The 16157-nt window shown below is 51.7% G+C and overlaps 2 protein-coding genes across 2 annotated transcripts in view; one reads left to right on the top strand and one right to left on the bottom strand.

Annotated features, from left to right (window-relative positions):
* The window catches only part of DNAJB13 (DnaJ (Hsp40) homolog, subfamily B, member 13), a 10576-nt gene extending 3569 nt beyond the window's left edge, over positions 1 to 7007 (top strand). Inside the window, exons 3-8 of the mRNA XM_005867086.2 lie at positions 609 to 770; positions 2002 to 2159; positions 3078 to 3191; positions 4762 to 4875; positions 5780 to 5856; positions 6700 to 7007. Coding sequence (XP_005867148.1) covers positions 609 to 770; positions 2002 to 2159; positions 3078 to 3191; positions 4762 to 4875; positions 5780 to 5856; positions 6700 to 6853 — 779 coding nt within the window. The 3' untranslated portion in view covers positions 6854 to 7007. The remainder of the gene's footprint in view (positions 1 to 608; positions 771 to 2001; positions 2160 to 3077; positions 3192 to 4761; positions 4876 to 5779; positions 5857 to 6699) is intronic.
* Positions 7008 to 9849: 2842 nt separating this feature from the next.
* UCP2 (uncoupling protein 2 (mitochondrial, proton carrier)) lies at positions 9850 to 16157 on the bottom strand. The gene is made up of 8 exons (XM_005867084.1): positions 16123 to 16157; positions 15161 to 15317; positions 12499 to 12723; positions 12136 to 12346; positions 11316 to 11510; positions 11124 to 11225; positions 10600 to 10780; positions 9850 to 10283 (listed from the first exon to the last, which is right to left on the bottom strand). The coding sequence occupies exons 3-8, from the start codon at positions 12622 to 12624 to the stop codon at positions 10169 to 10171; spliced, it is 930 nt and encodes a 309-aa protein (XP_005867146.1). The 5' UTR covers positions 12625 to 12723; positions 15161 to 15317; positions 16123 to 16157; the 3' UTR covers positions 9850 to 10168.

Here is a 16157-nt window from a genome sequence, read left to right as displayed (position 1 = left end):
ATATATATATAATGTATATTTTTTAAAAAGGGCAGAGAGAGGCCAGTAATTAGGACATTTTTCTCCTATGGAAACCAGAAGAGTGGAGGAAGTGATTTCCCACCCCTGCCTGGGGCATTGCCCACCTGGGTTTCCCAAAGCACTTGTCCTGGAGACTGTACTCAGGGATATTGTGCAGGAGAATGGACACATCACTAAGGTTTTTCCAGCCCGGAGTTTTCAGGAATTTAGATCCTAGGGTTTCAAAACTCTAGAATTTGGGAGCTCTAGAATTATTAGATTCTGAAATGTCGAGGTTCTAGGATTATTTTTACTGTACAGATGAGATAGCAGTTATGATGGATTAAACTAAATCCCAGAGGGATAGCCTGACCCTTAGTCTCCCTGTTTCTACTCCAATCCCCACCCCTCCTCAGCAAAACATAGTCTTTCCCATCTCTTCTCTGGAGGAGGGCATACCCAGATCCACCACAACGAAATTAAACCCCTAACTAGAAATATGGATGCTTTCATCCTATGTTCTTCCCCATATCCTCCTCCTTCTCAGCCTTCTAGCTATCTTAGCCCCCAAGACTCTGCCTCCTTCTCAAAGTGGCATATATCCACAGCTGTGAAGAGAAGCATCTATGACAAGTTTGGAGAAGAGGGTCTGAAGGGTGGGATTCCTCTGGAGTTTGGGTCCGAGACCCCTTGGGCAACTGGTTACGTCTTCCATGGCAACGCTGAAAAGGTTTTCCATGAGTTCTTCGGAGGAAACAACCCCTTTAGTGGTAAGAGGTTCTGCCTATCCCCTGGCCTTGGACATAGCTGTAAAGATGCTTTTCTTCGAGTAGTTTTTTTTTCCTTTTACATATATATGTACCATGGTAAAGAAATAATTTATTGAAGAATAAATTACAGCCTTCCAGTCCTTTCCCAGAAGCAGCCACTCACAGTTAACATTTTATGTATTATTCCAGAGATTGTCTATGCATTTCTGAGCATAGTTTTATTTTTACATCAACCTTTTATTTTATTAAGAAAGTGGGCCCACATTGTACACACAGGTTTTTTTCACTCGTCTTATTATAAATTATATATAGATTTACTTTATTCATTTCTACGGCTGCATAAGCTTTCATTGCACAGGTGTGTGTGTTAGTCAGCTGACTCCATGCATCCATGGGTGGATGATCACAGGTCCCAGGTCTCAGACAAACGGACAGAGAGTTGATTTCTGAGGCTCAGAATCACCTTGCAAGGAGTTAACCTCCAAACCTGTCTTCCAGGCTCCAGTTCTGCAGCTCAAGAGAGTAGATTTTCACTGCCTGGCTCGCCCAGCCCCTTCTTCCTGGCTATACCATAGCCTTTCTGCATTTCAAAAGTTCTCTCTACCTCTTTTTTTTTTAAATTATTTATTGTCTAAAGTTTTACATATGTCTCCTTTTTTCCCACTTGACCCCCCCCCACACACACCTACCTCTTTTCCATGTTACTATGATAAGTGGGCTACAGCCTACTGCCCCTTCACCTCAGATATCCCTCCCACTGTGCATTGCCTTCATCTATCTGCCAAAGAAACCTGAGTTTATAATAAACTCCATGTAAGACTGGGAAAAGCAAGAGACTTGGATTCAGATGGCCTGTTTCAAATCCATGTGCTGCCACTTATGAGCTCTGTAATCCTGGGCAAATCTCTTCATCTCTCTGAAACCTCAGCTTCCTCACTATTAAGTGGCTATAATAGTCCATTGCTCACAGTTGTGGGGAAAGGAAGTCAGGAAAGGGAGGGGTGTCCACAGTGGGGGATGAAGCAATGGGGAGTGACAAGGGATGACAATCATTGGATCTGCAATTGAGGACAGTTTCTTGGCCCAAGTCTGAGTCTTCAAGATGGAAATCGGATGCTAGGTATTACCAGCATCCGATTTCCTTGGGAACTGAAGAGGAGGGGTAGGGGAAGTTCTATCAACCCAAGTCTCTAGACACAACTCCTCTTACTCCTCTCTCCACCTCCTGCAGAGTTTTTTGATGCAGAAGGACAAGAGGTGGATTTGAACTTTGGGGGGCTCCGGGGCCGAGGGGTCAAGAAACAGGACCTCCCAATAGAAAGAGACCTCTACCTATCCCTGGAGGACTTATTTTTTGGCTGCACCAAGAAAATCAAGATCTCCCGCAGGGTGAGTACTTGGCTTGTTCCTACAGGGAGCCATCAACTGTCCCCTCCAACCCTAACAGTCACCCTGACTCTAGAGACCTCAGGTTGGTCTCTGATGGAATTCTGCAATCTTAGACTCAGAGACCTAGGATTGCAGAATACTAGAATCTGGAGTTTGGAGGGGACAAGTGAGGCCTGGTTCTTTCCTCGTGTAGGAATTCCCTCTGCAACCTTTCTCATTGGGAGAGGATCTTTCCCTTCTCAGTTCAGCCACATCCCCATGGGCTCTGAAAGGGAGGAGCTAAAACTGTGACTTCTGCCCTCTGGATGTTACCAGACCATACCCTCAGGATTTCATCTGGGGTATGATCCATGAGTAAGAAAGAGCAGTGTGGGAATTAAGGGTGGGCTGGGAGACAGTCCCTGAGGGGACTGGTTGAGGAATTCTTGGCCCAGCCCTGTGCTAGCACAGGAACAAAGTCCCCTCAAACTTTGCCCAGCAGAGTAGATGCCAATTGTGGTCATGCTTTCCACAGATGGCACCCATTTGGGCATGCGATTGGGGAATGGATGGGTGACATAAGAGGGGAATGCTTCAGCTGATGTTCAGATATGTTGAGCTCTGTGTCATCCTCTGGGGTGGGAGAGAGGAATTAAGTACATGTTCACTGTGTATCTGTTAGTGGCCAGGGCCACATGATTTCTAGGGCCAGAGTGGTTTGATCCACTCGTGGTGACTGCTTGGCATCTGAGGTCCTGGCCCCATAACATGCCCGCCATCCTGGAATCCTAAGTTCCTGTTCTGGTGGAATGGGGTGGGAGTGGCAATGGCTCAAGGCAGGTTCTCCCCATTGCTGGAGGATTGAGCTCCAGCGCAGATCCTTCGGCATTTCTTTCACCTTGGGAAATCCTGACCAGTTCTCCCACCATCCCACTGCAGGTGCTGAACGAGGATGGGTATTCCTCTACCATCAAGGACAAGATCCTCACAATTGATGTGAAGCCTGGTTGGAGGCAAGGCACACGGATCACCTTTGAGAAGGAAGGTGACCAGGTGAGAGGGAAGGAAGCTGATTAAGGTCAGTTCCAGGAGCAGTTACCTGGGCTCAGGTGGTGGGAAGGCAGGGTCGGGGGCAAGGAGGCAATACTTTTTTCTGCTCCTGTGAACCCTGGTCTGGCAGGGAGAGCAGTCTGCAGAGTGAGTGAGATGATCCCTAATGTCCCTTCCATGGGACAGAGCCTCACAACACCTCTGTGAGTGGGCAGCTTAGGGCTTCTCTCCATTTTGCAGAGTGGGAAACTGGGGCCCAGAGCGGGGAGGCCCTTGCCCAAGGCAAGAGCACAGAGCTGAAAAGAGAACCCAGTCCTAACTCTAGTGCTTGAATTTCTTCAGTGTTTCTCTGAGTAAAATCCAACTATAGGAACTACTCAGAAAGCACTTATTAATAATTTTAAATACTTATTTAAATACAAATATAAAATTACTGTCCAAGGCAATGGATGGTGTCTTCAGAGCTGAGGGAGATTAACTTCTCTGCTGGTACTTCTCGCTCCCTTTCTCACCTATAGAACATTTATTTCCAAAAAAAATCTCTTCTAGACCCAACTCTAATGTTCCCCGCTGGGCAACCTTCCCACTTGGGTCAGCACCTCCCTGAGCTCCTGCCCTTGGGTTCCCTTTATCAGTGTTGAACATGCTGAGGATTCACTATGTGCCTGTTTACCCCTCTAGACTGGAGCTCTTGGGGGTAGGGGTAGGTCTGATTCCTCTGTCTCAGGGCGCAAAAGAGACCTCAGTAGAATTTTGGTGACTTGGTGAAGTTTGGCAGGACAGAGACTTTGTAGAACACCCAGCTCAGTGTTCCACCCACCATCTAAGGAAGCCTGTCTCCCTTCAGCTGAGTGCATCTATTTGGGCATGCTCAGTAGAGGAGAAAGAATGGGTTGGGAGCACAGATTCATCAGGGAAAATTTTCTCAGAGGAGAGGCTATGGAGTCAAACTGTAAGGGCCCATCAAGAATGGTCTAGTCCTAGCCGGTTTGGTTCAGTGGATAGAGCATCAGCCAGGACTGAAGGGTCTCAGGTTTGATTCTGGTCAAGGGCATGTACCTCGATTGAAGGTTCGATCCCCGGCCCTGGTCAGGGCATGTTCGGGAGGCAACCAAAATCGATGTGTCTCTCTCACATCAATGTTTCTCTCTCTGTGTCTCTCCCCCTCCCTTCCACTCTCTCTAAAAGTCAATGGGAAAATATCAAGTGAGGACTAACAAAAATAAAAATTAAAAAAATTTAAAAGAACAATGGTCTAATCCAGTGGTTCTCAACCTTCTGGCCCTTTAAATACAGTTCCTCATGTTGTGACCCCAACCATAAAATTATTTTCATTGCTACTTCATAACTGTAATGTTGCTGTTATGAATCGTAATGTAAATATCTGATATGCAGGATGGTCTTAGGCGACCCCTGTGAAAGGGTCGTTCAACCGCCAAAGGGGTCGCGACCCACAGGTTGAGAACCGCTGGATCTCATTGTTTTGATGAAGACCTGGAGACCAGTAGAGTCAATAACTTGGTCAAGATCACACACCAATTAGTCCTGTCCTCCCTTGGCCCCCTCTGCCCAGGGCCCCAACATCATCCCAGCAGACATCATCTTCATCGTAAAGGAGAAGCTACACCCTCGCTTCCGCAGGGAGAATGACAACCTCATTTTTGTGAACTCCATCCCCTTGGGCAAGGTGAGTGGCTAAAGTGGAAAATTCGGGGGTGGGTGGATCAGAGTGAGCTCCTCCTGCCCTATGGGAGGCCCCGAGGCAAGCAGGCCTTCAGAATGTGGTGACTGCCACACGGAATCTTTGTGGCCAGCTTCACTCCTGAGCATGAGTGTCCCCTCCACACCCTTACAACCCAAGCAAGAAACGGCACCAGCCTAGACTTTGCTTCTCCTCCCCCACCCACCTGCAGTCAGTCACTAAGTCCGGTCAATTCCACCTCCAAGTCCCTCTCCACTTGGTCCACTTCTGTTCATCCCCCCATCTGGGTCTGAGCAGCAGTCTTTGGTGGCCTTCCTGACTCCACCAGCAGTTTCCTTATCTGACCGTGCCACACTCCTGTCTAAACATCTTTGCATGGCATTGGAGGCCCTCTACAATCTGGCCTCTGCTGATCTCATCCCCTGCCCTCCAGCCACCATGCCACTTAGAGCTCCTGCCCATTTGGTACATTTTCACACCTTCATTCTCTTGTTTATTCTGGCCCCTCTGCCTGAAGTGCTATCTACCCACCTTGTCTAACTGGTAAGCTCCTCTTCACTCTTTAAAGCCCTCATCAACTGCTACCAGCACAGTGTAGCCCTTTTGTTCACTCCAGAATGGTCTTTTGGGGGGCGGCTCTCCTTGGCTCCCACCGACCCCTCTACTTCCCTCTATCATAACACATATCAACATCAGTCTTGCCTACCAGACCGAACTCCTTGAGGGCAGGTAATTGTCTGGCTCACTCACCTGTTAGTTCTTGGATATCCCTTTATCTCCTTGAGGCTCAGCTTGGGGCCTGGTACTAAAGAGGATTATAAAGTGCCTTCTGAACAGAATGGCCATGGGGTCCTTCCCTACTTCTGCCTTTGGCCCTAATGCCCCCTAGGCTCTGACCTGCTGCACCGTGGAGGTGAAGACCCTAGATGACCGGCTGCTCAACATCCCCATCAATGACATCATCCAGTGAGTCCATCTGCTGGGGCCTCCATAGGCAGAAGCGCTGGCTTGGGCCTTAGAGGGTAGCATCAGACAGGTTGGCCTAGTGCAGTTGTTGAGGTTGCACTAAGCACAAGGGGGCGAGAGAGGACTAAAATCCCATCTCCACTCTGCCTCTCCGGGCCAACGGGGTGCCTTTTTCTAACTTTCACAAAGCCCCTTTAGAGGCTAGCAGTGGTCGGCAAACTGCAGCTCGCGAGCCACATGCGGCTCTTTGGCCCCTTGAGTGTGGCTCTTCCACAAAATACCCACTTCTGCACATGGGCCACGAAGTTTCAATCACACTGTACATGCGCACCCGCACGTGGTATTTTGTGGAAGAGCCACACTCAAGGGGCCAAAGAGCCGCATGTGGCTCACGAGCCTCAGTTTGCCGACCACTGGGCTAGGGGCCCACAGTGTTAGGCAATCCTTGTTGCCTTCATCTTCCATCCTCCAAAAGCTCTCATTAGAGTTCTGAGTTAACCCCAATGAGCCCTTTCCAAGGAGGGCCCTCTGCATGGGAAGCTTTGCTCAGCAGCCCACACTCCCCACCAAGCCAGGGTCTACTCACTCGTTTCCCATCTCTAAAATGAGGTTCCCGAAATACTCCCAGAAACTCAGTGTAAATGGGTTCTCAGGGAGCAAACTATCTGGAACAAGCCAGCCTCCTCTCCTCCCACCCAGCTCTGGCTGAAGAAAGCTACTGCCCATGGTGGAAGCTGTAGCGACTGCCCCATGCCTGAGGTGATGTGAGCAGGGCGGGCATGGGCTCTGTCCAGATGCTGCTCTGGGGTGCCCTCTCAACTCTCTTCTTTCATCTTCTCTCAGTCCTAAGTACTGCAAGAAGGTGCCAGGTGAGGGGATGCCATTGCCTGAGGACCCCACCAAGAAGGGGGACCTCTTCATCTTCTTCGAAATCCAGTTCCCCACCCGCCTCACACCCCAGAAGAAGCAGATGCTGCGCCAGGCATTGCTGACGTAACTGGTGGGCTGGGGGCTGCAGCAGCGGTCAGAGGAGGCTTGTGGGGGGCCTTACCCCATTTCTACTTCCCACAGCCTTGGGTGCTCAGGGAAGCCAGCCCACTGCACAGGTGTGGCATGAGGATGGGCTGACAAATAAAGACTTATTTGCTATCTTCTAGCTACTACACCCAGATGTGTTGGAGGGAGAGAAGCTTCATGTAGCCCCTCTTGGGTCCCTGCCCTGACTTTGTGGATGTGGCTGGGTCCCTGAGGGTTCAGAGCCTTTATGCTCCCACCTTGAGAGCCTGGGGCAGTGCTGTGCAGCCTGAGGGTCCCCAGCTCTGCTGATTTCTCAGGACACGTGGTCTTTAAAAAGGGCTCAAGTCTCTAGTGTGATAAGGTCACATTGTACTCAGGAAAACTGAAGTACAAGAAAACACTTGTCTCAGGGCTCAGTGGCACAGCTGTCATCAGAACCTCAAAGGCCACTTCCCAGACTCACCTGCCGAGAGGCAGCACAAAGGACACAAGCGCTGGAAATGGCTGTTTTCTATCCTGCCAGCCTCAACTCCCTGGCCTGAGCAGAGAGTGGGTCCTGGGCTGCCTCTAGGCATGGTAGCCTTGGAAGACCTGGGTTTTGTTCCCAGCCCAGCCACTGACCCTTCCTCAGCTATTTGTGAGGACCAGGTCATTGTGTGAAAGTGCTTGGTGAACTTGATTTCAGGCCCAGAACTGCTGTTCAAGTGGCCTGCAGGAGTGCCAGCCTCCAGATCCAGCTGAGCCTGTGCAGACCACACTTGCCTCCCCATCTGCCTTCATCCGTCAGACTGTGAGGTGGGCACCTCTTCTGTGCCTAGACTCTCCCGAGTCTAGGCTTGGGCTGGGATAGGTCCAGTTTTATGACAGAGTAAGTGGCCACTTTTGTGAAAACTTCGGAGGTGGCAGAAAGGGCTCCCACATTGTTTGGATTCCACCATTCAAAGCATCATTATTAGCTTAAGGCTCTTTCTCCAATGGGGACTCAGCAGCACTAGTCAGCCATTTGTAACCTATCAGGGAACGGCAATAGCAGCCCAAGGTGTAGGATCTGGACCTGGGGTCTAGGGAGTATCTCTGCATAATCATGGCTTTGGAGTCAGATATACCTCAGATGTGCTGCTTGCCAGCTGTGCCCTTAGGTAAACCCCTTCCCTTCTCTGAAATCTGATTCATACAAAGATTACAACCCCTATCTTGCAGTCCTTGTGCAAACCAGATGAGTGAAGCCAAATATGACCTGAGGCACAACCTGGGTGATTGAGTGGTGGTAGCAGCCCTGTTCTGTGAACAGTGACTAGGTAAGGACATGTGGGCCTGCACTGGGATATTCCAGCACTCCAGGTCTCCGCCAGGCCAGCTGGAAAGCCTGCTACCTCTTCCCCAGGGTGAGACTCTGAAGGAAGATCTTGTTTTTCAGCCAAGAAAGGATGTAAGAGATAGTTCCATGCCCTGCTCAAAACCTGGGTCCACTCTATCAATCTCCAATTGATAACTTGTGAATAGGCAAAGCAGAGCCTATCACACACCCATTTTATAGGCATTAAGGACTGAGGACCAGTTAGAGGCCTAGTGGTGGTACGCTGTCCAATGGCTCCTACCACCTTTCCCAGATCATCGCCCCTGGATCATACCCAGAACCATGGTGAAACCTGGTGCACACCTGTCCATGTCTGGGACACAAGCCTGCTGAAATGAACCAGCTGACATGCCTAGGGTGACAAACTGCCCCTCAGGTCCTCTGGTGTAAAACAGTGACAAGGTGCCAAAGACATTGCCAGGGGCCTCCATTTACACTGACTGCCTGTAGCCCAGTAGAGAACAGCTTGGCTGAGTTGCTGGGCTTCACTCTGAATCAACTCATGGCACCCCGCTGTCCCTCTTGGGGACTGAGGCCTTGAGTTAATTTGTCAGAAGCTGGGCCCTTCTTCCTTTTCCAGGAACCTGTTTAATATCCTGAACCACTTGCCCAGGTGCTGAAAGCCTAGCCTCCAGCTATGACCAATGGAAGAGCAGCAGCATCAGCTGTTTTAGGCTGTGAGGAGAGGGTCATGCTCTCTCCACCTGGCTCCACAGCTACCCAACAGGATTCCTGCAGGACTCCAAGATCAGCTGCTGAGGTCCTGTGTCCTTGCCGGCATGACCTCTCTCAGCCCTCAGATTCTTCAGACATCTATGATGGGTCTGGTGGGCTTAATTCTAAGGGCTCAGCCCTGCATGAGGTATTTGAGATTTTAGGACCTCACAGTCCCTGACCCCTTGAAACAAAAGTAGCCCTGCCCACCTGCTTTCCTGCCTGAGGACAGGTGGTAGGAAGAGGGACAGAAATGTGTCAACCCCAATGCAGCTAAGCCAGGGCTTGCCACTGCTTCCTTGGGATCTCTAGCCCAGGGAGAGGGTGAGACTCCAAGAGTAAATTACCCTCAGGCTGAGGCCAGATGTCTGCCCGGCGGCCTGCTCTCCCAGAGCAGCAACACTGTCTCCCAAGGATGGCAATCTGGAGGATGGGAGGCAGCCCAACTCGCCCTCACTAGGTCTGGGACTTTGGGGAGGTCGGTTTCCCATTTATAAAATGGAATAAAATAAGCCCACAGCATCTGATTCCCAAGTTCCTCTAAATCTCCCAAGAAGCACAGGAGATGCAGAGCAGACAGGAACACTCCTTTTGCAGATCAGCAGGCCTGGGGCCAGCTGAGGGGCGAGAAAGGCAAATGTTGGAGCACCAAGCACTGGGGGAAAGCTCAAGGAGCCTGGTGACAGCAAAGCCACCGCTCCTTCTCGTGCCACCTCAGCACCAGGCCTGTTCTGGAAAGAGAAACAGACTAGATGATGTCCATGGGCCCCAGATTGGACACTGGAGGTGGAAAGTGGGTTACACCACCCCTTTCAAGTTAGGGTGGCTTCCCACTGCCACCAGGTGCCAAAAGGGCCCACCAAACTAAGATCTCTGCTAACAGCTATAAGAGAGGGAGGAGACAACAAGATTGAGCTTGTTTTATGGATGACGTGCTGGCTTAGCTTGGGAACAAGATAAAGAGATGGGCTGAACTTCTCAAGGGTCTGAGGGGCTTGGGATCCTGGTAGGTGACAACTGGGGTCAATTCCATCAGGACTGAGAGGCAATGGGGAGATGAGGTAGGGAGGAGAGGTGAAAATGTGGGGAGAGGGAAGGGAGATGGTAGAAATGGGAGAAGGAAGGGGTGGGGAGTGAGGGAAGGGAAGGAGGGGAAGAGGAAAAGGAGGGCCTGGCTGGAGCTGAAGCCAAGCCAGAGGTGGTCAGGTTGGCAGCAGGAGAGGCTCAAAAGGGAGCCTCCCGGGAAGTGCAGGCAGCCATGAGGGCCCGTTTCAGCTGCTCATAGGTGACAAACATCACCACGTTCCAGGAACCCAAACGGAGGAAGGAAGGCATGAACCTAGAAGGGAGAAAACACCGGTCACAGGGGGCACCTCCACCTCCTGCTCACCCCACTGGGCCCTGGCATCCAATACAACCCAGTGCTTTGTCGAGGTCCCAGGGCCTCACAGCTGTGTAGCTGTGAGCAAGAATGCCCTGTGAGTCTCCATTTAAATACCCACAAAGCAGGCAGCAACTCTGAGAGAAAGGAGTTATGAGCATGAGAGAATGCCGATGAAATACCAGGACCGTGATCAGAAAGTTTGATACTGGTTGCTACTCAGTTCCAGGTGTAATAGGAGGCCTGGAATCGGGTGGGTGGATCACAGACTCACCCTTTGTAGAAGGCTCGGGGACCCTCCTTCTGGAGCATGGTGAGGGCACATTGGCCAGCGCTGCTGTACTGGCCAAGGGCAGAGTTCATATATCTCGTCTTGACTACGTCGACAGGGGAGGCAACGATGGTGGTGCAGAAACCTGCCCCGAAGGCAGAAGTGAAGTGGCAAGGAAGGTCATCTGTTGAGGAGGAGGAGCAGGCAAGGGGGTCAGAACTCCTCGCCCCATCATTCCAGAAGGAAAGAGGTTATTTAAGTTGCTGGGGTCTTGTGATTTTAGACAGAGACTTCAACTGGGACCTCTCCTGAGAACCTAAAAGTCATTTTGCCCGCCTGGCCTCAAAGCCTCAGTGTGCAAAGTGGGAACTTCATTCCACTTGGCTTCAATATGCTAGTGAGAGGACCTCATTCTACAAGCCAAGAAGAAACAGGATGAAAAGATGTGGCTTTCGGGCAATCAGATTGCCACATCTGATCCTGGGCTGGGGGAAGGGTGAGACCCAGAACCATTTACCCTAACTCACCTGTCATGAGGTTGGCTTTCAGGAGGGCATCCTTGATTAGGTCGTAGGTCACCAATTCAGCACAGTTCACAATAGCATTACGGGCAATATTGGGAGAGGTCCCTACGGAAGGAAGGAGTGTCTATGTGAGACCAGGGAATAGGGGAGACGAAGAAGAAAAAAAAAGGGAAAGAAGAAACATCTGGTACACACCTTTCCAGAGTCCCCGGAACCCTTCCTCTCGGGCAATGGTCTTGTAGGCATCAACAGTACTTTGATATCTCTGGCCACCTCCAGCCCGGGCCTGAGCCTGGAACCGGACCTTTACCACATCCGTGGGCTGGGCCACAGCCACAGCCAGGGCACCCGTGGTGCTGCCTGCCAGGAGGCGGCTCCCGATGCCGGCATCTGTGGGCGAACCAGGAAGGTCAGTGTCCAGCTGGGCTTGCACTCATTTTCTGCCTCTCCTCACCAAATACACCATCTCTTGCCTTTTGGGAATAGGATCCAGACCAGCTCTTCCTCTAAGAACTCCTCACATCAAACAAATGAGAAAACCTAGGTTCAGAGAGAAGTGGCTTTTCCAAGGATTGGGACACATAAGACTTGATCTACTTCTCCCTGCCATGTGATCTTAGGAAAAGTCAGCCTTTAATCTGGGCCCTCAGTTTCCACATGTGTAAAACAGAGGGTGGACATGGCACGCTGAGAAGAAACAAGAGTGCTGGCCTTTGGAAGATAAAGTCCTGGGTGTTTTTTTTTGCTTCCCTCTGTGTGCCCTTGGCTAAGTCCTTCCTCCCATGCTACCCCCAGCAAGGCTCAGTCTCTTCATCTGTAACACAGAATACCATCTACTCTCAAAGTGGTTGTGAGGATTATCTTGGGAGGACACCCTACTCAGAGCTGGCACAGCCCGAAAGCTCAGAAATCATTAGTATCAGGGCCCTAAAGGAGCTAGGTAGCGAAATGAACTAGATCAATCACGACTGAGAAGAAAAGGCTAAGGAGTCTACAAGCCCAGCTCCACACTTACGCTCAGAGCCCTTGGTGTAGAACTGCTTGACAGAGTCGTAGAGGCCAATGCGGACAGATGCAAAGCTCATCTGGCGCTGCAGGCCGGCGACTAGCCCGTTATAGAGGCTGCGGGGACCCTCGGTGCGCGCCATGGTCAGGATGGTGCCCAGCACGCCGCGGTACTGGACACTGGCTGCAGCTCGCACTGCCCCCTGCTTTTCTCCTTGGATCTGCAAGGCCAAGACAGGTATAGGAATAGACAGGTTGGCATACCCATGCTCCCAAGTTTACTGACCCAAACCCACTGGCCCTTGAGGAGTCTGTGTCTTGGGGAGGGAACAGACTAGATGGGATGAAGGATTCCCAGGCTTCATCCCCTCACCTGCAGCCGGACTTTAGCGGTATCCAGGGGAAAGGTGATGAGATCTGCAATGCAGGCAGCTGTGCCAGCCCCCAGGAACTTCACAGTGGCAGTAGGGGGCACATCTGTGGCCTTAAACCCAACCATGATGCCAATTTTCTGCTGTCTTCCAGGAGATGAAGAAAAGTTGGAGAAGGGGGCACCTTCAACCAGCAACAAGACGAGATAGAGGAACTCTGCCGGAATCTAACCAAGGAGAGAGAGGCCCCATCAATTTCCCTGCTCACCACCCCGACCCCTACCTTCTCTGACAGCAACACCTCCCTAAACAGGGACCAGAGTAACCCTATGAGGGAAAACCGCAGTGAGCTCTGGAGGTACTCAAATAGGGGCTGAAGAAGCAATTCCTGCCCAAGGAGTCCAAATTTTGTGAAGAGCTTTCACTACCGGGAAAGTCTGGATCACAGATATTCTAGTGTTGCCTCAAATAGGCCCTGGCCCAGACCTCCGTCTGCTGGGCCCAGAGATTTCACTCATGAAGCCCACATTCCTGCGTCTGCGGATCTGTCTGAAGGGCACAAGTGAGGAGAAGGTTTCAGCCAGACCAAGACCTGACAGGCATAAACCTGAAGGCTTCCACCTGGGTTTCTTAAACAAGAGAGATTCCTAAGGGTCTGGAATTGTCTAAGTCTGTAAGAAAAGGACGGGTATTCAGTTCCTTCCCATCCCATCAGTCTCATTCTTTCCCCAGCCCTCGCACAGCGTGGGCTCTCCCGAATCATTCTTTCAACAAGAACGAGGTAGGTCCTGGTTCACTGAGATGCAGGAGACAATATCTACCCTAAAGGGGGCTGACTGTCTGGCACAGGGAGTAGGCAGGTGATTCAAGCTGCACTGGGGCTTGCAGGACATACTGTCAAACTGCAGAAGAGGTAACAGCTAACTATTAGGAGAGAGGTAAGGAAGAGTGGGTCACCAGAAGACTTAGGCAAGGTAACACTTAGCTGGACCTTGAAGGATCCTAGGCAATTCTTGGGGCTGAGAGTAGTGCCTAGGTGCTCAACTTTCTTCCCCTGCCCTCTGTGTTATTCAGGGAAAACCTCCTCCACCATTGGGGGACCCACAACATCACCACAAAGAGATGGGGGTGGGGAGATGCAAGTCAGAGATAGAGTGACACAGGAAACCAAAAGCACATTTTGTTCTTAGAGTTGGAACAACACCCTTCCCTCCCCCGCTGCAGAAGGGAGGAAGTGAGCCCAGCACCACAGTGGGGGAGGACAATCCTGAGCTCACTTCTCTGATTTCATAGGAGCAGCTGCTCTGAACCCAGTCTGATTGGCTGCCTCTGTTGCTGGGGCCAGGAGGCAAGAGCTGACCAGCAAAGGGAGGATCTGTGGGAGTCAGCTGTGAACACACAGACCCATGGAAACAAACAGCTCACAAGCTGCTTCCTCCTGGGCTTCCTTGCCCAGGTGGCAGGGGCAAACAGGGAAATCCGGAGCCTACTCACCACTCCATTGCATCAGGAGCTCCTATAGGGCGGGGCTTATTTTCCCTTCCCTGGAGCCTGGCCCACTTGAGGCTCAGTTAAGGTGGGCGCTCAAATGGCACAATGGGTGGAGGATTAAGATGCTCCAGACTCCCTGGCTTCCCAGCTCTGCTACCCTCATCCCCCAGGAGGTGCTCCACCCCTCCGCCTGGGGCACTCTATTGGCCCACTGGGCCTCAGAGCAGCCCTGCGAGGTGGCCACCCTTACTTCCTTATTGCAGATAAGGAGGGAACTTAGTAATGACAGCTGCTCCGCCTGGGGCACTCTATTGGCCCACTGGGCCTCAGCAGCCCTGCGAGGTGGCCACCCTTACTTCCTTATTACAGATGAGGAGGGAACTTGGTAAGAAGCTATGTCTACAGGCTCCAAAGCTTAGGCTATTTGCTTTGTCCTGTGCCCAGCTCATTTCTTTCCTGTGGTTTTCTCAGCCCCAGGCACAAGCAGGGCCTTTCACAACGGAGTCCAACAGCCAGATTCTCTGGTGCCAATATGGCAGTTCTGAGAAAGGAAAGCCAAGTGGCATCCCTTCTCTGGGCATCTGAGACATGAGGACATGAGTCTCACCTCAAAGACAAGCACACAAAGACCCAGCTGCCATTTTGAATGTTGCCTTGGGTTTGCCACAAGTCAGGTCCTTCAGGGGCATGGTATGGGGTTAAAGGTCACCTCTGCTAAAGACCCTACTAAAAAGAGTGAGTAAAACTCAGGCCTAGAAAGAATTAATTATATTTTGCAGTCCCCAGCAAATAACCAGTTTCAGTGTCCAAAAGCAATGTATCTTATTATCAGTTTCAGTCTCAGGGGCAGTCAAAACTGAAGTAAAACTCCATGTAGTTAGAACAATCGGTTCCTCTTCTGCTGATTCCCAGGGTCACCCAGGGCCAACCACTGTCCCACCGGGGGCTCAATTTCCTCCTTTGTGATAAGGGGGACCGTTATCCTTGGCTTGTCAGGGTCGGCCCAAGAGCCAGAATGAGAGCAGGGATACATGAGGCGTTGTGAACTCTGAAGAGTGACTTCCCTGGGGCGGCGGCGGCAGTTATTTCTGTTAATGTCTTGCTGACTCCCCACCTCCACCCCAGGCCCAGGGCTAGGAGGCAGCAGGAGACCCCCTTAGACTGGACTCTCACCCGGCTCTGTAAGGTCTCACGCAGAGGCCTCCAAGATCAAGCTTCTCTAAAGGCGTCCCATTCTTCAAAGCTGCCAGTAGCTTTCATGGTCCGGTCCTGTTGGTTTCCCATAGAAAATGGCCGGGAGACGAAACACCTAAAGGTCATACTATGTGTCCTGTGAATAAGGGCAAAGAAGGGGGAACTTAGAAGGAAATTCACCTAAAAGGACCCCACCCTAGGAAGGAAAAGGCACCTATCCCAGACACAAAGCCCACTCAATCCGTGCCCGGGGAGGGGGGCAGGGGCCATTTCCCCAGGGACCAATTCAGTGCACGCAATGGAGGGAGGAACTGACCCCGGGAATCCTCCCTCCCTGTCTGCTGAGCACCACACTTCGGCTCTCTCCCGGGCTTCTGTTTTGGTGGCCCGCGGTCTCCGGAAAGCATCCCCCAACCGTCAGCAGACTGGTGAGCAGGAGTGTGTGTGTGTTGGGGGAGGGGGGGAGCAGGGGGTGTCATGATGGGTCAAGAGAGACTCGATGAGTCCACCAGGGCCCAGAGCAGGGCTGCCAGGAGGTTAGAGGAGCTGGGATCAGGCCCAGCAGCGGCCGGTCCAAGCAGCTCAAAGCCCCTCCAAGCGGAAGTAGCTCCGACAAAGGCCTGGAGCCCCCGGGAAAGGGAGAGGTTCTCCTGGTCATCGCGGATGCGCCAGAAAGTCCCCACCCAAGGCAGGGCTGGCATTCTGGCCGAGGGAAGGGAGTGGGGGGGTGAAGTTTAAACCTGAGCGCGGGAGGTAAAGAACAAAAGCGAGATAGGAAAAGGGTGAAAGAAGAGAGATAAAGAAAGGACGGACCGAGAGGAAAAATACAAAATAGGTTGGGAGCAGAGAAGGGGAAATTACTAGTAAGGAGAGGGAGGCGCGGTAGCAGGCGCAGAGCATGTGCAGCAGGAGCAGCCTGGGCGGGCCGGGGCCGGGCTCACCGGGCCGCAGGGAGAACACGAGACGAACGTGCGGG

The sequence above is a fragment of the Myotis brandtii genome, unplaced genomic scaffold (genome assembly GCF_000412655.1).
Source record: "Myotis brandtii unplaced genomic scaffold, ASM41265v1 scaffold244, whole genome shotgun sequence".
NCBI lineage: Eukaryota > Metazoa > Chordata > Mammalia > Chiroptera > Vespertilionidae > Myotis > Myotis brandtii.
This window is presented reverse-complemented; position numbering and strand designations above follow the sequence as displayed.

Coding starts and splice junctions, on each gene's coding strand:
- UCP2 (XM_005867084.1), bottom strand. CDS start 12,624: ATGGTTGGGTTTAAGGCCACAGATGTGCCCCCTACTGCCACTGTGAAG. Junction 11,226..11,315: donor GTTCCGGGGACTCTGGAAAG/GTGTGTACCAGA, acceptor TTCCTTCCGTAG/GGACCTCTCCCAATATTGCC. Junction 10,781..11,123: donor GAAAGCCAACCTCATGACAG/GTGAGTTAGGGT, acceptor CCTCCTCAACAG/ATGACCTTCCTTGCCACTTC.